Raw genomic sequence first — 23,877 nt, 5'->3', positions numbered from 1 at the left:
CACACACACACACACACACACACACACACGCACACAAAATGTGGGAATCAAACTCACAAATGCAAGCGCCTTGCTCCAACCCACTGTGTCAACGAAACATGCAACATATCACACACAGTAAAAAAAACAGCTCATCCAGAAGAGGTCGGAGAAGAGGTAGAGAGACTTACGTTGTACCAGCTCTGGCTTTTCTGTGGTTACAAACATCAAGGTGAAGGAGACAAAAAAAATGAGAAACATGAGACATGGGTTAGTGCACACACAAAAGAGCTTCCACAACTTATACAGAATAACATACTAGCCTGTCACACTGCTAACAAAACCTTAGAAAAGTATGTAAGAAGTAAATATAAAAGTCAATACTCATATACACCACAGGAGAGCAGCAATGGGCTGCATATTAATAACTGGGGGGAAATGATGACACTCAAAAGTTCAATTATTGATAAGAAGAGATCTTGTCCATATATGATATTGTAGTAGACTTTAAGACTAGGTGTGCATCCTAAATGGCACCATATTCCCTATAGTGCACTACTTTTTACCAGGGTCCATAGGGTTCTACTCAAAAGCAGTGCACTATGTAGGGAATATAGAGCATCCTAGATACAGTTGAAGTCAGAAGTTACAACTCATTTTTAAAACTCGTTTTTCAACCACACACATTTCTTGTTAACAAACTATAGTTTTGGCAAGTCAGTAAGAACATCAACTTTGTGCATTACACAAGCAATTGATCACAGACAGATTATTTCACTTATAATTCACTGTATCGCAATTCCAGTGTGTCAGAAGTTTACATACACTAAGTTGACTGTGCCTTTAAACAGCTTGGAAAATGATGTCATGGCTTTAGAATGTCATGGCTTTAGAAAATGATGTCATGGCTTTAGAAGCTTCTGATAGGCTAATTGACATCATTTGAGTCAATTGGAGTTGTACATGGGGTTGTATTTCAAGGCATACCTTCAAACTCAGTGCCTCTTTGCTTGACATCACGCGAAAATCAAAAGAAATCAGCCAAGACCTCAGAAAATAATTTGTAGACATCCACAAGTCTGGTTCATTCTTGGGAGCAATTTCCAAATGCCTGAAGGTACCACGTTCATCTGTACAAACAATATTACGCAAGTATAAACACCATGGGACCACGCAGCCTTCATACCGCTCAGGAAGGAAACATGTTCTGTCTCCTAGAGAGGAACTTACTTTGGTGCGAAAAGTGCAAAACAATCCCAGAACAACAGCAAAGGACATTGTGAAGATGCTGGAGGAAACAGGTACAAAAGTATCTATATCCACAGTAAAACGAGTCCAATATCGACATAACCAGAAAATCCGCTCAATAAGGAAGAAGCCACTGCTCCAAAACCACCATAAAAATGCCAGACTACGGTTTGCAACTGCACAAGGGGATAAAGATCGTACTTTTTGAAGAAATGTCCTCTGTTCTGATGAAACAAAAATATAACTGTTTGGCCATAAAGACCATCGTTATGTTTGGAGGAAAAAGGGGGAGGCTTGCAAGCCGAAGAACACCATCCCAACCGTGAAGCAAGGGGGTGGCAGCATCATATTGTGGGGTGCTTTGCTGCAGGAAGGACTGGTTCACTTCACAAAATAGATGGCACCATGAGGGAGGAAAATTATGTGGATATATTGAAGCAACATCTCAAGACATCAGTCAGGAAGTTAAAGCTTGGTTGCAAATGGGTCTTCCAAATGGACAATTACCCTAAGCATACTTCCAAAGTTGTGGCAAAATGGCTTAAGGACAACAAAGTGAAAGTATTAGAGTAGCCATCACAAAGCCCTGACCTCAATCCTATAGAAAATTTGTGGGCAGAACTGAAAAAGCGTGTGCGAGCAAGGAGGCCTAAAAAACTGACTCAGTTACACCAGCTCTGTCAGGAGGAATGGGCCAAAATTCACCCAAGTTATTGTGGGAAGCTTGTGGAAGGCTACCTGAAACGTTTGACCCAAGTTAAACAATGTAAAGGCAATGCTACCAAATACACTCAATTAGTATGTAAACTTCTGACCCACTGGGAATGTGATGAAAGAAATAAAAGCTGAAATAAATCATTCTCTCTACTATTATTCTGACATTTCACATTCTTAAAATAAAGTGGTGATCCTAACTGACCTAAGACAGTTAATTTTTACTAGGATTAAATGTCAGTAATTGTGAAAACTGAGTTTAAATGTATTTCGCTAAGGTGTATGTAAACTTCTGACTTCAACTGTATGTATGAAGGCCTCTTATGATAGCAGCTTACAATGAGCTGCCTTCAATTGTGTAAAAAAATATTCTATTACAAATGAATCATCCATATTACACATAAAACAACCGAACTTCAACATCCCTTTGATGATTTTTTCTGGTTGTTAACTTGTTTTGTAGTTGAGAAAACATCCTATAACCAGACTACAACCAACTGGTCTCTGTTACAACCATGATGAGGTCATTAAAGACTAAAAAAGTTCTGGAGTCTGGTCCAGTGGTAGTGCTGCTGACAGCATGGGTTGTAAAACCTGCCCTGCAACTTTCAATTATGTTTCTCCTTACATCTCATTTAGCTCAATACCTCCCCAATAAAGAAAAAAAGATGAAAAGGGAGTGGATGTCCAACAACGAGTACGCAACCTAACCATGACGTCATAATGACCTCATTGTAACCAGTTACACCCGCTAGGAGATTCATGTTTGGAGCACACTGAAGCAAGGACAAGTAGGTTTGAGCTAGGCGGTGAGGTGAAATATGGTCACAAGCAGGGGTCAAGATTAAGAGGGCCTTGGAGGTTTCAGAGGGCTAATGGAGGGTTAAAGAAAAGATGAGCGCTTACTTTAATCAGTTTTAGTCTGTCATACTGGAAAGAAAAACACACAGACAAAAGCGGTCATGCAAATGAGAGACGAGAGAGTTAAGACGACACGTACAGACATGCAGTGCCTTCGGAAAGTAGTTATCTTTTTTTTTGGTCAACGATCTCGACAAAATACTCTGTAATGTCAAAGTGGAAGAAATGTTATTTTTCTTTTGTTGAATTCATTGAAAATAAAAAATGAATTTATCTTGATTCGATAAGTATTCAACCCCCTGAATAAATACATTTGTCGAATCACATTTGGCAGCGATTACAGCTGTAAGACCTTCTGGGTAAGTCTCTAAGAGCTTTTCACACCTGGATTGTACAATATTTGCCCATTATTATTTTTCCTGTGCTTAGCTCAGATCCGTTTCTTTTTATCCTAAAACACTAGTCCTTGCCGATGACAAGCATACGCATAACATGATGCATCTTTTGGAATATTTGTATTCTGTACATGTTTCCTTCATTTCATTCTGTCATTTAGTTTAGTATTGTGGAGTAACTACAATGTTGTTGATCCATCTTTAGTTTTCTCCTATCACAGCCAATAAACTCTGCAACTGTTTTAAAATCACCATTTGCCTCATTGTGAAATTTCAGAGCGGTTTCTTGCCTCTCCAGCAACTCAGTTAGGAATAACGCCTGTATCTTTGTAGTAACTGGGTGTATTGATACACCATCTAAAAGAGTAATTCATAACTTCACCATGCTCAAAGGGATATGTTTTTTTTTTACCCATCTACCAATAGGTGCCCTCCTTTGTGAGGCATTGGAAAACCTCCATCGTCTTTGTGGTTGGATTGGTGCTTGACATTCACTGTTTGTGTCACGAATCCCGCTTCCTGAGTCTGTGTTTGCCTGTGTTTCTGTCCTGGAGTGTGTTTCCGGTGTCCTGGAACGCATCCTGTCTGGTTGCCGGGCGAATTAGCTTGTTGGGAGATCAATGTTCACCCGCACCTGTATCCCATCAGTAATCTGCACACCTGTCCTGATCATCACCTCTCCCCTTCCAAAGCTCTGACCTGACATCCATTCCCTGCCGGATCGTTAGCCATGAACAGTATGTTGTGCCATAGTATCAGCCTCAAGTTGGATAGAATTTGTTTAGTTGTTTTTTACGTATTGCTTGCCTTAAACTTACCTCCGTTTGTTCTGTCTTCAGTTACTCACCCGGATCATTTACCCCATTCCCGCCTGGTCGTCGGAGGATTCCGCTACCCCATTGGATCCACCTATTACTCCCATCAACTCACCACCGCTGCCCGCTAGGCCACCTGGATATATCTACCCATTCACATTCACTTGTAAATAAATACTCACCTTCTTCCTACTCTCCTTGTCCTGGTCTGCTTCTGGGTTCGATTTTGAAAGAACGTGACAGTTTGACTGAAGGGTACAGAGATGGGGTACTCATTCAAAATCCGGTTAAACCTTACTATTTGACATGCAACTTATTTGACTTGTTAAGCAAATTTTTACTCTAAAACGTATTGAGGCTTTGCCATAACAAAAGGGTTGAATACTTATTGACTCAATTGTAGAAACTTGTGGAAAACAATTCCACTTTGACATTATGGGGTATTGTGTGTAGATCAGTGACACAAAATCTCATTTTAAATTCAGGCTGTAACACAACAAAATGTAGAAAAAGACAAGAGGTGTGAAAACCTTCTGAAGGCACTGCATATTACATACATTAAGACATATACTGGAAGGAATGACAGAGTTGGAATGTGGATGGTTTGTCGGTAGCTGTTATGGTGTTCCAAAAGGGAGTCAAGCCTGTTTGAGGCTTTCGATTATGTTCCTTGTGTCCCATTTGTTCTAACTCAGAGGCTGGAGAGGCTGAAGATACAAGTGTGTGCTCCTCCAACTAAGAGGACAGTGAACAACGGTGAATGTCTATTACTTTTTCCCCTTCTATGTGCCGAGCCATGGTGTACCGGTAACACTCCCTGGCACATGTCACATGTACAACTCCCCACTGGAGACCACGGTCCAATCCCTGCATCCACTCTTTACACTGTTTCTCCCACTCTCCTGTCTCCCCACATCATTTTTAGCACTGTCTGAATAAAGTGTCAAAACACCCCAAAAATATAGATTTAAACTTTTCCACTTCCATATGTTAGCTTGTTCAGAAAGTATTACAAGTTAGTGGTGGTTGGTGGGAGGCGAAGTAGTGTGCGTGTGCATCTGTGTGTATGTGTGTGTGTGCGTACATGCCTTCAAATACTCATGCTCGGGGTCTGTCCTGGTACCACAGCAATGCTACAAAACACCACAGAACAGACTTCACTCATACAGCGTGGTACTCCATCAAAGTAAAGAAACAGTATGAACAGTAGCTCTGAGGTGAAGTTTCCCCTAGGTACAGATCTAGGATCAGCTTCCCCCAACCTTAACCATTATTGGGGAAAATACAAAAACTGACCCAAGATCAGCGTCTAGGGGCAACTTCAGTACCTGTAACACAGAACATTTCAGACAAGAGGACCACATAGGGGATCATGAGGTTGTCAGGAAAGAGTGTTAGAGTAGGGTAGGAAGGCTAGGTCATGTTCATTAGGCACAAAACAGAAGAGAACCCACTGAGAACGGCAGGGACTATCTGGCATTGTTCAATAAGAAACATTCATTTTCGTTGCAAAACATTTTAAAACATTTAATGTTGCGTGCCCTAATGAACACAACCATGAGAAGGGGTTAGGCAAGGTCAAGAGAAGTGAAAGAAGGTTAAGATAACAAAGGCCGTATGGTCACAACCAAGCATACGTTAGTATACCCTTAGTATAGCCAACTCTTAGTATAGACTCTTAGTAAACTCCTTGAGCCAATTGCAACCACTGATGGCCACTAGGTTTTCACCAGCTGATCTCTCCTTATACCATCAATACGCTGTAAAATCACCCGCAGAGCGGATCTCAATTGCAACCATCATCCACCACTTTACCGCTCCATAACGCGGATGTCGGGGTTATGTTCTAGTCCTGATTGAACGCAACGAACATTTATCAAGACGATTTTGCTTTCTGGTGGGTATTATCATTGGAACATTTTAATCTGGCTATTTAAGCAGGCGAAGGGCGATTTCTCTCTTTGACAATCATTCCAAACAACTGAAATATTGTATTTCATTTCCTAAATCTATTAAGGCAACGAACCAACCCAAACACTATATGAATGGAAGAAATCATGGTGTAGGATACATTTTTCATTTACGATTTATTTAATACATCAATGTTTTTACTTGTCCTAATAAAACATGTCTTATCAAGAGGGGAAAAGGAAATAGTCCTGAACTGTAGGCTACACATCAGACATTTGAAACTACAGAGTATCCGGAAAGTATCCAGTTTTTTTCCTCATCAATCTACACACAATAACCCATAATGACAAAGCGAAAACAGGTTTTTAGACTTTTTTTGCAAATGTATTAAATATAAAACCAGAAATACCCTATTTACATAGAGGTATTCAGACCCTTTGCTATGAGACTCGAAATTGAGCTCAGGTGCATCCCGTTTCCACTGATCATCCTTGAGATGTTTATACAACTTGATTGGAGTCCATCTGTGGTAAATTCAATTGATTGTACAAGTATTTGGAAAGGCACACACCTGTCAATATAAGGTCCCAAAGTTGACAGTGAATGTCAGAGCAAAAACCAAGCCATGAGGTCAAAGGAATTGTCTGTAGAGCGCCAAGACAGGTTTGTGTCGAAGCACAGATCTGGGGAAGGGTACTAAAACTTTTCCTATGCATTGAGAGGTCCCCAAGAACACAGTGGCCTCCATCATTCTTAAATGGAAGAAGTTTGGAACTACCAACACTCTTCCTAGAGCTGGCCGCCCGGCCAAACTGAGCAATTGGGGGATAAGGGCTTTGGTCAGGGAGGTGACCAAGAATCCAATGGTCACCCTGTAGGGGTCTAGTTCGTCTGTGGAGATGGGAGAACCATCCAGAAGGACAATCATCTCTGCAGCACTCCACCAATCAGGTCTTTATGGTAAAGTGGCCAGACGGAAGCTACTCCGCAGTAAAAGGCACGACAGCCAGCTTGGAGTTTGCCAAAAGGCACCTAATGGACTCTCAGACCATGAGAAACAAGATTCTCTGGTCTGATTCTCTGGTCTGATGAAACCAAGATTGAGTTCTTTGGCCTGAATTTCAAGCTTCACGTCTGGAGGAAACCAGGCACCGCTTATCACCTGGCCAAAACCATCCCTACGGTGAAGCATGATGGTGGCAGGATCATGCTGTGGTGATGTTTTTCAGCGGCAGGTACTGGGAGACTAGTCCGGATCGAGGGAAAGATAAACGGAGCAAAGTACAGCGAGATGACAACCTGCTCCAGAGCGCTTAGTACCTCAGACTGGGGTGAAAGTTCACCTTCCAACAGGACAACGACCCTATGCACACAGTCTGAATACTTTTGTAAATAAGTTATTTCTGTTATTTTAAATACATTTGAAAAAATCTCTCAAACTGTTTTTGCTTCGTCATTATGGGGTATTGTTTGTAGATTGATGATGGGGGAAAAAAACTATTGAATCCATTTCATAATAACGCTGTAATGTAACAAAATGGGGAGGAGTCTGAATACTTTTTGAATGCACTGTAAATTTATATTGTATTGTAGTAGTTATTTAAAGTTGCACAAATTATATTGTTTTTATTAAATCTTGTTTGTGGGTAGGCTGGGAGTGAAGAGTAACATTTCCTATGCTGTGAATAGCGGACATTTCTTTATTTGTAGAACAGCGTGCTAACACTCAATAGTGAACCTTTATATTTTCTTCCAGGCCATTATGTCTACAGTGGCATATTGTACTTTATTGAAGAAACAATGTCTGAATTGGAAGGAAATGTGGTAGGGAGAGTAACCTCTTATTATTTGGATGTCGTTATCTTAACCAAAGAATCAGAGTGCTTTGTTTATAACGCTATTTAAATTGCCTATCACACATGTTGCATTACGTATCACTTTCATTTACAATGTGGTAATTCATTAAAATTGTCTTCAATAACTTTATTTTTTGCAGAAGAGTAGCCCCGCTGTAGGCATAATTTGGCTAAGTAGGCTAATTGTCTGTAAATAAACGTGTTAACTAAATCCAAGTAATTGACATATACTACATTTCCAGTAAAATTATTATTTTTTGTTGTAATATGTCATGTTCTTCCATGTATATTTTTCGATTTCACTGTTCCTGATAGTATGTTTCATTGGGGCGGGAGTAGTAAACGCAGACAATGACCATTTCCCACGCCATTTCCACTGTCCAGTGTCAAGCTGGTTTGACACCGTAACAGTGTCAGATCAGCTGGTCTGCTAGTTTCATTACACTGTTTATTAGTTGCAAGCAGAGTTATTGTAGCTTGGCGCTCCTGTGTAATCTCCCGTTAGTAGTGTGAGTTATGAAATCCAGCTGTAACCTGCAGTAATAAATTAGGATCTAAGGTCGGGAACTTCAGTCTTATGTGTGCAGTTAAAATGTAGAGACGGGTGGATAAAAAGGGTACACTGCAATTTGACGTCCTACAAAGCGGGGTCACTTCCTGTTTAAAGATCACTAGAGTTCAGTTGTTTTTGAGTCTGTGAGCAGGACGTGACCCTGCTTTGTATGATGGACATGTCTCAAGGGAGTTCATATATTGAAAAGAGCCAATAGTGTCAGTCTGGGCAGATTTGAATTCTGTCTGTAAACAGGAAGTGGCCCCCAGCGCTGTATGAGGACATCAGATTGAAGAGTGTACCCTTAAGGTAGGATGTGATAATGCAGTGTGATCGAGGCATGGAAAGATGAGCAACAGTCATTTAGGGTAATGTTGAATAGTCTGAGGGATTACGGTTACCATGGTTAACCATTTTAACATCTGCTCTAGCAGCATAAAAAGGACATTATGAGTTAACGCTTCTAGCTAGCATGGCATGAGGGAGATGAGATCAGGTCAGTGCAAGGGTAGGCTAATATAGTTGGTTAGTAAGTGGTATGCTAGGTAAGGCTAACATAGCTTAGCATAGAGAGTTTTGGGTAGTCTCATCAGGTAGAGTAGGGCTGGATTGCATAGGGTAGGATAGGTAAAGACAGGACAGAGGTACACGTTAGTTTAGCATAATGTAGGGTGTCATAAAGGAAAAACAATTTGCTTATCGCAGAGATAGTGGCAAGTCACGATGCATGAGTACAAGCTAGAAGGAGGGAGGAGAAAAACCAGAAAAAGAGTGATGCTTACTTTGGAAAGTCGCTTGTGAGACTAGCATGCATGAGAAGAAGAACAAAGAAAATCAGAAAACAAAAAGAGCAAATATAAGGAACTAAAACGGTTCAAGTTACAGACTTGGCTTGTGGGGGGTTTTATGATTGTTCAGGTGGTGAAGAAATGTAGCAACCACGTCTCAAAAGTAAACATGGCAAACAAAAGCAGTGACGGACAGTCAACTCCTGAGAGTGGAAGTGAGGCAACATCAGCATGGAATGGGAAAAAGGTTGAGAAGAACCTTAGTATGATATACAATGCATTCGGGAAGTATTCAGACCCCTTCACTTTTTCCACATTGTTACATTAGCGATTTAAAGCCCCCCCCCCTCAATCTACACACCATACTCCATAATGACAGAGCAAAAACAAGTTGACATTTTTGCAAATGTTTTAAAAATAGAAAACTTATCACATTTACAAAAGTATTCAGACCATTTACTCAGTACTTTGTTGAAGCACAATTGGAAGCGATTACAGCCTCGAGTCTTCTTGGGTATGACACTACAAGCTTGGCACACCTGTATTTGGGGAGTTTCTCCCATTATTCTCTACAGATCCTCAAGCTCTGTCAGGTTGGATGAGGAACATTGCTGCACAGCTATTTTCAGGTCTCCCCAGAGATGATCGATCGGGTTGAAGTCCGGGCTCTAGCAGGGCCCCTCAAGGACATTCAGAGACTTGTCCCGAAGCCACTCCCGCACTGTCTTGGTTGTGTGCTTAGTGTCGTTGTCCTGTTGGAAGGTGAACCTTCACCCCATGCGAAGGTGAACCTCCGCCCCTCCACACTCTGGAGAGGGTTTTCATCAAGGATCTCTCTGTACTTTGCTCCGTTCATCTTTCCCCTGACTAGTTTCCCAGTCATTGCCGCTGAAAAACATCCCTACAGCATGATGCTGCCATCACCATGCTTCAATGTAGGGATGGTCCCAGGTTACCCCCAGACGTGACATGCTTTTTGGCAAACTCCAAGCGGGCTGTCGTGCCTTTTACTGAGGAGTGTCTTCCGTCTGGCCACTCTACCATAAAGGCTTGATTAGTGGAGTGGTGCAGAGATGGTTGTCCTTCTGGAAGGTTCTCCCATCTCCACAGAGGAACTCTGGAGCTCTGTCAGAGTGACCATTAGATTCTTGGTCACCTCCCATACCAAGGCCCTTCTCCCCCGATTGCTCAGTTTGGGCGGGTGGCCAGCTCTAGGAGGAGTGTTGGTGGTTCCAAACTTCTACCATTTAAGAATGATGGAGGCCACTGTGTTCTTGGGGACCTCTCAATGCTGCAGACATTTTTTGGTACCCTTCCCAAGATCTGTTCCGACACAATCCTGTCTCAGAGCTCTACGGACAATTCCTTCGACCTCATGGCTTGGTTTTTGCTCTGACATGCACTGTCAACTTATATAGACAGGTGTGTGCCTTTCCAAATCATGTCCAATCAATTGAATTACCACAGGTGGACTCCAATCAAGATGTAGAAACATCTCAAGGATGATCAATGGAAACAGGGTGCACCTGAGTTCAATTTTGAGTCTCATAGCAAAGGGTCTGAATACTTATGCAAAGGTATTTCTGTCTAAAAATCTGTTTTCGCTTTGTCATTATGGGCTATTGTATGTAGATTGATGAGGAAAATGTTTTATTTAATCCATTTTAGAATAAGGCTGTAATACTCTCCGAATGTACTCTACTTGAGTATACTTGAGTACTTGACAAAGACGCATGTTTTCAAAGTCCACTACCGAAAGGAAGATTTTTTTTTTTTTACAGATGGACCTTGTCAATTTCATTCTGACAACCCGCATTGGAGTATATTCTACAGTAAATTATTTCAATTGGGAGAAAGTAATCAATTATACCATTTGTACAAAGTTTGCTTCTTTTGTTGTGAGAGTGTGGATTACTTTTAGGTACAGCGGATCAGAAGTCCTAAAAGGCACTACTTTATAGTGAAGATTTGATTAAAAGGCAGAGAAATTGTGTGATGATATGCAGTGGGTGGGGCTAGAGAGGCTAGAGATGTCATGTGATGGCTATGTGTTTGTATCATACTTGCACCTGGGTCCAGACCAGGGCATGATGGTTTCTCTAATTACCAAAGAAGTTAAACTAAGTTAGGGCAACAGGTCTGAGATAGAGGGAAACACTCCTGGAATGGGTGTGTTACCTTAACCTTTGAATCAATTGAGCGTGTTACTACATACATTTTCTCCACCAATACACCATTGTGTTTTGGCCCATGAATGTGTGTTTGGTCCAGGCACACATGCTCACCTTGGAGTTCTTGCCCCCGTGGCTGCGTGTGGTGGAGTGTACCGACTGACTGTTGGTGCGCTGCACCACCTGCTCTATGGTGGAGGGTGACTTGTCCTTGTCAGAGGAGGGGTCCGAGTGGCCCTTCTCCACCATGTTCTCACCACTGGGTTCCAGGCTCTGCTGGGGTGTGGGTGAGCGAGAGCGATGGCGCAGGACGGGCGAGCAAGTGGGCGTGCTCCGGTTCGAATTGCTAGCAGTGCTGTTGGGGAGAGAGAGAGAGGAAGTGAGTGAGAGAAAATGACTAAAATGACTGCTTAAACTCTGTGATACTCACTGCACTTATGGGCTGAATTCTTGAGATGCAAATGTGTACTTGACATGAATAATGTGCAATTGTTCTTATTTCTTTCAATCTACAAAGATCTTGGAAGTTGAGTTGTTTGACCATCAGACAATTTAAACAAAGCAACAACCTCCCCAATTACAATAATTTGTTCACTTCCTCCAGTGGAAAAGATTGGTCTTTGATACTACAGAGCACATCGATGAGGCACCGTCTCTGTCCTCGACGAGAGAGGACAATTTTATTGACTAACTGATGTCATATCCAGACCACTAGAGAGTCTCTTCTCTCCAGGGCACTTATTCATAAAGCGTTTCAGAGTAGGACTGATGATCAAGGATCAGTTTGCCTTTTAAATCATAATGAATAAGAGGGGAGACCTGATCCTAGATCAGCACTCGAAGATATTTTATGAACACGGTTCCAGACCTTCAGGTTTAGGGTCTGGCAGATTCAGTGTACGTCATTTGACATCAGGCAACTAAGGCTCTTTTGGCCATGTTGGTCTAGCTCAGTGAAGAGAACACTAACTTCCCTGCCCTAAACTCTCCCCTGGCCCATTTCACTAAGACTGAATTTGTCTTGCTAGGTGACCTAAACTGTGACATAAACCATCTGACCAAGTCCTAAAGCAATGGATTATTATCAGATTATTACCAATCCCACAAGGTATGACTTCAAACACGCAGAAAATGCTACTCTTCTTGATGTTATCCTCACAAATAATCCTGATAGGTATCAGTCTTGTGTTTTCTGTAATGACCTTAGTGGTCAAGGTTTTACAGCCTGTGTCCGCAATGACTGCTCAGTGAAACGACCAGTCTGGATTTGTCATAGACGCTTGCTAAAAAACGTGAATGAGCAAGCATTCCTTCATGAACTGGCCTCTGTAAAATTGTATCGAATCAGCTTGATCCCCTCTGTCAAAGACACTTGGATCTTCTTCTTTGATATTTTCAGTGGCCCCATAAAGTAAATGATAATTAAAAACAGGTTCAGCCCCTGGTTCGACCGTGAGCTTGTAGAGTTACTCCACCTGAACAATTGCATTTGGTGAAAGGCTCGGCACAAGCATACTCAGGCTGACTGGCTCTCGTTCAGGCAAATGAGAAATAAGTGCACTCGGGCTATATGGAAGGCCAGAGTTAGTTACTTTAAGAAGCAGTTCTCTCTCTGTAGGTCTAACCCCAAGAAGTTCTGGAAAATAGGTAAAGACCAGGAGAATAAACCCTCCTCCTCACAGCTGCCCATGTCCCTTAAAGTTGATGATGTGGTTGTTACTGACAAGAAGCACATGGCTGACCTCTTTAATCACCACCTCATTAAGTCAGGATTCCTATTTGACACAACCATGCCTCCTTGTCTGTCCAACATTTCCTCATCTCGCAACCCTTCTAATGCGACTACTCCCGATGTTTCTCCCTCTTTTTCCCCTGCCCCGCTACAAAGTTTCTCCCCGCAGGAAGTTACTGAGTCCGAGGTGCAAAAGGAGCTCCTGAAACTTGACCCCAAAAAAACATCTGGTTCAGATGGTTTAGACCCTTCCTTCTTTAAGGTTGATGCCCCTGTCATTGCTAAGCCTATCGCTGACCTTTTTATGCAGATGATACAGTCTTATACTCAGCTGGCCCCTCCCCGGATTTTGTGTTAAATGCTCATCCTCCACATAGAACACCCGTATGCGACTGGAACGAGCTGCAACAAACACTCAAACTGGACAGTTTTTTTTTATCTCAATCTCCTTATTCAAAGACTCAATCATGGACACTCTTATTGACAGTTGTGGCTGCTTTGCGTGATGTATTGTTGTCTCTACCTTCTTGTCCTTTGTGCTGTTGTGTGTGCCCAATAATGTTTGTACCATATTTTGTGCTGCTACCATGTTGTTGTCATGTTGCTAACATGCCGTGTTGTCATGTGTTGCTGCCTTGCTATGTTGTTGTCTTAGGTCTCTTTTTATGTAGTGTTGTCTCTCTTGTCGTGATGTGTGTTTTGCCTTATATTTATGATTTTATTTATTTTTATTTTGAATCCCAGCCCTCGTCCCCACGGGAGGCATTTTGCCTTTTGGTAGGCCGTCATTGTAAATAAGAATTTGTTCTTAACTGACTTGCCTAATTAAATAAAGGTTAAATAAAAATTGTAAATACTTCACTAAACCCTCTTCATGGTTGCTGAGAGAACAGCTGCTCTGCTGCAGGGGTTAGCGCCTCATCTCACCCTCCCTCCTCCTCTGTCTCCATCCCTCTCTCTCTCCAGCCCTCTCTTACTCTCTCTCTCTCATCCCTCTCTCTCTCCATCCCTCTCTCTCTCCATCCCTCTCTCTCTCCATCCCTCTCTCTCTCCATCCCTCCCTCTCTCTGTCTCCATCTCTCTCTCTCTCTGTCTCCATCCCTCTCTCTGTCTCTCTCTGTCTCCATCCCTCTCTCTGTCTCCATCCCTCTCTTGCTCTCTTTCCGTCTCCATCCCTCTCTTGCTCTCTTTCCGTCTCCATCCCTCTCTCTCTCTGTCTCCATCCCTCTCTCTCTCTGTCTCCATCCCTCTCTCTCTCTCTCCATCCATCCCTCTCTCTCTCCCTCTCTCCATCCCTCTCTCTCTCTCTCCATCCCTCTCTCTCTCTCTCCATCCCTCTCTCTCTCTCTGTCTCCATCCATCCCTCTCTCTCTCCATCCCTCTCTCTCTCTCTCTCTCTCTCCATCTGTCTCCATCTATCCCTCTCCATCCCTCTCTCTCTCCATCCCTCTCATATACATATATATACACATACATATACATACATATACACATACACACACACACACACATACATATACATATATACACACACACATACACATACATATACACACACACACACACACACACACACACACACACACACACACACACACACACATATATATATATGCATATATATACACATACATATACACATTCCCCTGAGGAGTGTCCTGCCACCCCCTTTCACACACACTTTTTAAAAAATCCCTCGCTCCTTCCCTCTCTCTCTCTTCCTCCACAGTTGCAGACTGTATTATTGAAGCAGAGTGTGTGTGTCTGTGTGTCAGGCAGAAAAAGCGAACAGATTCCAACAAACGAGAGAGGGGGGGCATAGGCTACCCTCTCGGGTATACTGTCTGGTACAATATGGAAGATTATATTGAAATTGAACTATTGAGACACATTACTTTTGACGCTCTCTTTCAATTGCTGTCATTGCACACAACGCTTTAGTAATACCACCTAATTCACTCCCTAAATATAACTTGTATTCAGTAGATTACAGCTATGGACAACATTACAGGCATACACATGGGCACGCACACATGCCCAGAGCTCAGCTGAGGTTCTTGTTGTGTTTGGCCAAATTTCATCAGGTGAGAGTAGAATTATGAAACAGCACCCACCTGGTTGAAAGTGATTGTAAAATGCCCGGTGTGTGTGTTGCCGTAAAGAAGGGATGGTGGGAAGTTCAGTGTAGAGCAGGGCTGTTCAATTCCGGTCCTCGAGGGCCAAAACAATTCTAGTTTTTCTTTCTACCTGATAGTAAATTAGGATCATGAGAGAAAACCAGGAAGTGTTTTGGCTGACATTGAACAGCCCTGTTGTAGAGTAACTAACAGTCTCATCTATCATTTCATTACTCTATACATCCTCATCTGGTCTATTCCAGACTACACACAGGAAACTGGCTTGATACACCATACCGGGATGCTTATTATAGCTGGGTAGGAGGATAAGGAGGTGTGTGTGCATGTGTGTGTGTGCATGTGTGTGTGTGTGTGTGTGTGTGTGTAGGGGCATTACATTACATTACATTCAAGGCATTAGAATGAGCCCGTCCTCCTATATCTCTGCCCACCACCCTTTTCTGATTTGCATTATTTTCTGATTTGCATGAGTTATACTGTATAGCACACGCGCCTATCGAGAAAACAAGTTGCGCGAGCCAAAGCAACCCTCTCTGATATCAGTGCACCAGTGCGTGTGTGCTAATAGCAAGTAAAGACCGCGAATATGTCTCAAACGGTACCTTGTTCCCTATATAAAGCACTACTTTGTACCAGAGCCCTGTGGGCGCTGGTCACAAGTATTGCACTATAAAAGGGACTAGGGAGCCATTTGGCATGCAGCCCATTGAAACCTATACTCATCTACCACTCTGTATCACACAGTAAAGCCATGACCACTGTGAACCACCAGGGTCCTCATCAATGCTCGACATTCACCAGTGTCACCATGTCCTATCATGTCTGTTATACCTTAATATCACGTCTTTACCAATACCCCCGTCTTGTCTTGTGCATCACCTTTGTAGCAGGGTGTTGCATCAGGGTGTTATCGTCTGTAAAAACAGACCTTAGAAACAACAACGTCCTGGCATCCATTAGTTTCCCATTAGACATTTCGCTCGGTAGCTTGACCGCATTCAGGGACACTTATCCACCGGTGTTGACCCTTCTTTTTCAAGACCTCTGCAATCCGCCCTGGCATGCTGTCAATTAACGTCTGGGCCACATCCTGACTGATGGCAGCCTATTCTTGCATAACCAATGCTTGGAGTTTGTCAGAATTTGTGGGTTGTTTGTCCACCCGCCTCTTGAGGATTGACCACAAGTTCTCAATGGGATTCAGGTCTGGGGAGTTTCCTGGCCATGGACCCAAAATATAGATATTTTGTTCCCTGAGCCACTGACTTACTCACTTTTGCCTTATGGCAAGGTGCTCCATCATGCTGGAAAAGGCATTGTCACCAAACTGTTACTGGATGGTTGTGAGAAGTTGCTCTCGGAGGATGCGTTGGTACAGTTCTTTATTCATGGCTGTGTTCTTAGGCAAAATTGTGAGTGAGCCCACTCCCTTGGCTGAGAAGCAACCACACACATGAATGGTCTCAGGATGCTTTACTGTTGGCATGACACAGGACTGATGGTAGCGCTCACCTTGTCTTCTCCGGACAAGCTTTTTTCCATGCGCCCAACCAATCGGAAAGTGGATTCATCAGAGAAAATGACTTTACCTCAGTCCTCAGCAGTCCAATCCCTGTACCTTTTGCAGAATATCAGTCTGTCTCTGATGTTTTTTCCTGGAGATGTCTGCAAATTGCCATCATACAAACTGAGGCAGCAGACTGGGTGAAAATGTATATTTGTGTCATTCTCTTGGCCGTGACTGTATTTCTGAGCTCTAAGTTCAAGTAGGCTACTTTCACACCCCTTGTAAAATTGCAGGTGTAACATGGAAACCAAAATGTAATTTGTCAAGTCATTTCATGACTAGATCATATTGTGAGGAAGCTACTAGGTTTGTCTGGGCTCTAACGAGACCCGGCTGTAAAATCAAGCAGACAACAATAGACGATCAACATTCATTCGCTAGAGATATTCGATCCAATGTGGATCCAGGCGTAACTGTCATCACGGCGTAATGAACGAGACACCAAAATATTCCTCTATTGCCATTTTTTCCAGCACTTGGGCAGTTGTTTTAATGCCAGCTCTTTGCCACTTGACCGTCATTCACAAAATTGGATCAGATGATGAGGTGTGAAAATATCACGGCGTAGTTTTTAAACAGCTCGACACCAAATGCGTATCCAACAGGTATTATCCATAATTACTGAACAATCACGTTGACAATATCGATTTAGGTTCTAAGTATCTACTGTAGGTAAGGTAACTCTTTCGGGTTAGAGAAGCACTCGATTTTGCAACCCCATGCATTCGGGGATTTGTGTGCCCATGAGAACAGTTTTCACGCCGTAGCATAAGGAGACACTTACTGTTACGTAGTTACACTGCATTTCTGAGATCTCCATGAAAAAAAGCACACCCAATCCAGGATTCTCACAGGGTTCAAGTTCAATGTCTAATTTAACTGATTAACAAATGCAAGGGCCGGAAAGTAGTGTTTTACGTCACAAAATGTTTGACAAATCCCGTCAAGACACCATGAGAAAGGGTTAAACATAAGTTTTAAATCAACATGTGAATTTGATTGAATATAGCTATGTTCCCCCCTTATATCTTAATTCAAGGACGTTAAGTCATTGATAATAATCAGCAAAAATGGTTATCAACAGCTGAAACAAGTTATCCAGCATAGGAAATCTTCACTGGTACCCTAGTAAATCGAAAGACACATATCCCCCACCCACATTGTTGCCTTGTGTCAAAGGTCAAATGACACTATCATTCACACAGGTCAAGCTACTCTGCATGAGGTCATACTCCTGGTCTTGAAAACAAGACCCCGTCAGCACAGGTTACATTTATAATGACGGCACTGAAATGGTGGAAGGATGGTTTATGTTTTGGGTTAACAGAGTCATTATATATAGCTAAGTGTGATGGATCAATTGAGGCATACAAAGACAATGAATTATCATTCTTAAAACATGTCAAAATGTAGAGGAAATGTGTCAAAACATGGTGATTTTCCATCCAATACATACTGACAAGCCTGGACGCATATGCTACTGATGCATAAATTGAGCTGATATCAATATGGGAAGAGATTCTCTCTTTCGCTTCTCTCTTCTCTCTCTCATATATATGTAACAGTTGGCTATTCAAATTATTACCGAGCTACAGAATGGTAAAGCATTCACTTGGATTGATCTCTGGTGAAAACACATCGCCCCTAAAGTCAGACACTTAATCCTAAAGCGCCTGGGCATGCAGGCAAGACATGATGTTATCGTTTCCTCAATGAAACCCATATAGCTAATGTACGTTAGCATCTTCACCTTGCACTGTACAGTATACATGAGTAGGAGGGGGGCTATAACATGGCTAATTAGCTCATGCTAGGCTAATGCAAATCAATGATGAAAGAGATTTTTTTTTAATACATTTTTTTTGTCATTTTATCAGACACTCTTATTCAGAGAAACTTACAATAGCGAATGCATATATTTGTATACTTTTTTCATACCGGTCCCCTGTGGGAATCAAACCCAGAACCCTGGCATTTAAAGCACCATGCTCTACAAGCTGAGCTACACAGGACTACCTTGTGTCTTGACGTGCGGGGAATGACAAACCCACCTCCTCATCATTGCATTGTCATTCCGCACACACACACACACACACACACACACACACACACACACACACACACACACACACACACACACACACACACCACTTCGCAGCCCCACTCAGAGAGGAGAATAAACAATAGAATGACTGATCCGTATTAGCTGTAGCCTTTTGGTGTGGAATGATAAAGCAATAAAGAGACGCTGGGTTTTTCATTCCCAGCACGTCTACAGGCGAGGTAACCAGCCTCCTCCATCATTGGACGCCCCAATTAGTATTAGCCTAGATCAAGCTAAGTAGCCCCTTTAGCCCTCCTATTCATTTCTACTAGACATTGCAAGGTGAGGATGCTAACATGAATTACCCCCCAAGCAATGATAAGAACTAACCTGGCAGCCATGAAGGACTCAACCCGCCTGATCAACTTCCACCTGCTTCATTCATTAATTCACTCAGCGATCAGCATGAAGAGGAAGAGAGTAGCCGGAGGGGAGAGAGGTGATGGAGAGGGGGAAAACGCCTCCCGTTGCATCCCAGACAGAGGGGCCCGTGTGCGGGGTCTCGGTTAGACAAACGACAGCCTAGCCCTCCGATATCACTTGCAACCAGTGGAGCACACCCTAAATCAACACCGTCATGGCCACCCTCTGTCTGTCTCTCTCTCTCTCTCTCTTTAGAGTGATTCACAGGCACATTCTTTGGCTGCTGCAAAGCCTCTTCCCTCTTCTCCTCTTTCTTCCTTTCTGTCTCTCTATCCTTCCTTGGCTTCCTGTACGCTCTTCCCGTTCTCCCTGCTTCCGTTACATGCCTTTTCCCTGCCTCCCTATCTCTCCCCCTCTCTTTCTCTATGATGTGGATGATGCTGAGGCTGGGGAGAGATGTCTGCCGATGCTAGCTGCTTTGCATAATGGCTTCTGTTTGTGCAGCGTGGCTTCCGGGGCCAGCCCCTCAATTATTCACGCTGTTCATGAATGGAGCCGTGCAGGCTGACGTCACTTAACCCTCGCTGTCAGCCCATCCCCCTCCCCTAAAACAAACACACACCCACAACAACCCCATCCCTATTCTCCTCTAATTGCCCTCTCCTCCTATCATCCCCCTTGGTCTGTCTTTCACACACGAATGCAAGAACACACACGCACGCATGTGGAAACACAGATCCAAACACACACAACCTTTCTCTCACACATAGACATAGTTTTGCAACATTAACACCATCAGTTTGCCAATGAAGTCTATCACTGTTGTTATGGAACCAAGAAGGACACAATGATCCTTTGTGGAGGCTGATATACTCTAGCTATATATGGCATGTTATTTATTTTTGATACAGAAATGCTTATTTGTGGAAAAGATTATATCAGGCCTCCAGGTTACTAGGCTTCGGTTTGCACAAGGACAGTGGAGGAAAAACAAATATTCTGTTCACTAAGTGCTCAGATATGCCTTAATGTTCAGATTTATCCCATGAGGCATGGGGTTAGGAAAGCTCCAACAGGTTGCGTATCCAAGCACAGAGTCAGTATACATTAGAGGTCACATTGGAAATAGTACTAGTCCGTAATTAGGTATAGATAGAACCAATGATTTGGTATAGAACCGTAATTATCTGCAGCATCACACAGTTGAGAGGTCATACTGTATTCACTAGATACCAACTGGAAGAAAATGGACCAAAACACTTCCAGTTGCAAAACGTTTTGCTACGGTGTACACTAATAAATGGTTAACAGGGCACTGCTTTGCTTGTAATATCTTGGCACTGGGAAAGAGTGTGGGCCTAACCAATACGAGAACCACTTAAATCAGGTTTCCATTCAAGTGGTGGAAGGAAGAAAGGAAGGACACCTTTTCATGTTCAGAGGGTCACATCAGGATAACTGAAGACTGACTGTGCATTTGGAAATCCACAGAGAGAGAGAGGGGGCGGGTGGAGAGAGGGTTGGAGGAAGAGAGAGCGAGAGGGAGGAGAGAAAGAGAGAGAGGTAAAGAGAGAGGGAGAGAGAGAGAGAAAGAGTTAGAGAGGGGGAGAGAGATAGTGCTAGAGGCAAAGAGAGGGAGAGAGATGAGGAGAAGGTTCTAGCCCCATGTGTCAGCCCTGAGGGGAATTGATGGGCATTTTGACACGACTCCCGTGTTTTCCCTTCCCTTCATCCCTCCATCCCCTCACCCCACAATCCTCCCCAGCCAAGAAGAAATTAAAGAAGAGAGGGGGAGCCGGTATAAAGTAGCACAACAAACAAACAAGCCAGATAATCCGACTCTGAAATGAGACTGACAAGGTTTTCAGAAAGAGGAAGCTGTGACCTTTGGTTGATCTACAGTGCATTCGGAAAGTATTCAGACCCCTTAACTTTTTCCACATTTTCTTACGTTACAGCCTTATTCTAAAATATATTCAATATATTTTTTTTCTCATCAATCTACACACAATACCCCATAATGACAAAGCAAAAACCAGGTTTTTAGAAATTTGTGCAAAGTTATTAACAATAAAAACTGAAAAATACATTTACATATGTTTTCAGGCCCTTTACTCAGTACTATGTTGAAGCACATTTAGCTGCGATTACAGCCTCGAGGCTTCTTGGGTATGACGATACAAGCTTGGCACACCTGTATTTGGGGAGTTACTTCCATTCTTCTCTGCAGATCCTCTCGAGCTCTGTTAGGTTGGATGGGAAGCGTCACTGCAAAGCTATTTTCATGTCTCTCCAGAGATGTTTGTTCGGGTTGAAGTCCGGGCTCTGGCTGGGCCACTCAAGGACATTCAGAGACTTGTCCCAGTTTTGGAACAACAGGCAAGTGTTGGAACAGAGCCTATAGCCTCAGACACACCAAGGATACTGACTGACGAGAGGTACTTAGCACCTCTGCCCAGAGTTTTGGCAGTAAACGTTTTGTTGTTCACAAAGCACAGATCAACTGCCAAACAGCCTTGTTAAAATACTCCAGACCACAAGGTGGCAGTAGCTTCCTTAAGGTATGTTTGGCTTGTGCCTGTTGTAGACATCGACGGGGCTGTAGTGGAGCTGGTTGAGAGTTTCAAGTTTCTTGGTGTCCACATTACCAACAAACTAACATGGTCCAAACACACCAAGAATGTTGGGAAGAGGGCACGACAACGCCTTCTCCCCCCCAGGAGACTGAAAAGATTTGGCATGGATCCCTAGATCCTCAAAACGTTACACAGCTACACCATCGAGAGCATCCTAATCAGTGGCATCACTGCCTGGTATGCCAACTGCTCGGCATCCGACCATAAGGTGCTACAGAGGGTAGTGCGTACGGCCGGGGCCAAGCTTCCTGACATCCAGGACCTATATACTAGGCGGTGTCAGAGGACGACCCAAACAACTGTCAAAGAGTCCAGCCACCCCAGTCATAGACTGTTTACTCTGCTACCGCATGGCACGCAGTACCAGAGGGCCAAGTCTAAGTCCAAAAGGTCCTTATCAAATTCTACCCCCAAGCCATATGATTGTGTTAAACAGTGTTAAACAAATCAAAATATATTTAACAATTAACAGGGGTGCCTTGTTAAAAGTTCATTTGTATAATTTCTTTCCTTCTTAATGTGTTTGAGCCAATCATTTGTGCTGTGACAAGGTAAGGGGGTATACAGATGATAGCCCAACTTGGTAAAAGATCAAGTTCATATTATGGCAAGAACAGCTCAAATAAGCAAAGAGAAATGACAGTTCAGCATTACTTTAAGACATGAAGGTCAGTTTCTTGCAGTGCAGTCGCAAAAACAATCAAGCGCTATGATGAAACTGGCTCTCATGAGGACCGACCACAGGAAAGTAAGACCCAGAGTTACCTCTGCTGCAGAGGATAAGTTCATTAGAGTTACCAGCCTCAGAAATTGCAGCCAAAATAAATGTTTCACAGAGTTCAAGTAACAGACACATCTCATCATCAACTGTTCAGAGGAAACTGTGGGAATCAGGCCTTCATGTTTTAATTACTACAAAGAAATCACAACTAAAGGACACCAATAAGAAGAAGAGACTTGCTTGGGCCAAGAAACATGAGCAATGGACATTAGACCTGTGGAAATCTGATTTTTTTTCCAACCGCCATGTCTTTGTGAGACGCAGAGTAAGTGAACGGATGATCTCCGCATGTGTGGTTCCCACCATGAAGCATGGAGGAGGAGGTGTGATGTGTGGGTTGCTTTGCTTTGCTGGTGACACTGTCTGTGATTTATTTAGAATTCAATGCACACTTAACCAGCATGGCTACTACAGCATTCTGCAGCGATACACCATCCCATCTGGTTTGCGCTTAGTGGGACTATCATTTGTTTTTCAACAGGACAATGACCCAACACACCTCCAGGCTGTGTAAGGGCTATTTGACCAAGAAGGAGAGTGATGGAGTGCTGCATCAGATTACCTGGCCTCCACAATCACCCACCTAACCCAATTGATATGGTTTGGGATGACCGCAGAGTGAAGGAAAAGCAGCCAACAGGTACTCAGCATATGTGGGAATGCCTTCAAGACTGTTGAAAAGCATTACAGGTGAAGCTGGTTGAGAGAAAAAAATGTGTATAGACAATTGATTCAATCTTTTCATTTTTAACATAAAACAACCAATGCATTAAACACAAATACACAGGACGATGTTTTCCTGTTCAATTATATGCTATTTGATGTCCATGATATTCTTTTATGTGCCCTCAAGAAAACACAAGAATCATTCCCATATATCTTTTGGGAGTGTGTATTATTTTTCTCCAGCCTCTTTTCCAACATGATTTCATCCAATGCTGTTGTTTTTGTCAACATATTCATCCACTCCATGAACACTGGCTCACTAAAGCTTTTCCAATGTTTCAGGACCAGCCTTGACACTGACACAATACCTAAACATAATATTTGTAATTCTGTCAAGTGAATCCCTCTAATTTCAGACTTGTCACTCCACGGACAGTCTTGGTGACCTTGGTAAATGGAATCTAAGGCTGTCTCCCATGGTGCACAACTGGGCATTCCCACACATTCCCACAGTCAACACACATCGGTCCTGTGACAAACCCATCCCCTGTAACTTTAGGGGAGTGAAATACAATCGATGAGGAACTTTCAATTGTATA

General features: G+C 42.9%; 1 protein-coding gene across 3 annotated transcripts in view; it reads right to left on the bottom strand.

Annotated features, from left to right (window-relative positions):
• Positions 1-23,877, bottom strand: part of LOC112258076 (protein Aster-B-like) — a 102,244-nt gene that overhangs the window by 32,727 nt on the left and 45,640 nt on the right. For all 3 annotated transcript variants that reach the window (XM_042326980.1, XM_042326981.1, XM_042326982.1), the window contains 2 exons: positions 11,406-11,646; positions 171-191 (listed from right to left, as the gene is read on the bottom strand). In XM_042326980.1, the coding sequence (XP_042182914.1) occupies positions 171-191; positions 11,406-11,646 (262 nt within the window). The remainder of the gene's footprint in view (positions 1-170; positions 192-11,405; positions 11,647-23,877) is intronic.

The sequence above is a fragment of the Oncorhynchus tshawytscha genome, linkage group LG09, assembly GCF_018296145.1.
Source record: "Oncorhynchus tshawytscha isolate Ot180627B linkage group LG09, Otsh_v2.0, whole genome shotgun sequence".
Classification (NCBI taxonomy): domain Eukaryota; kingdom Metazoa; phylum Chordata; class Actinopteri; order Salmoniformes; family Salmonidae; genus Oncorhynchus; species Oncorhynchus tshawytscha.
This window is presented reverse-complemented; position numbering and strand designations above follow the sequence as displayed.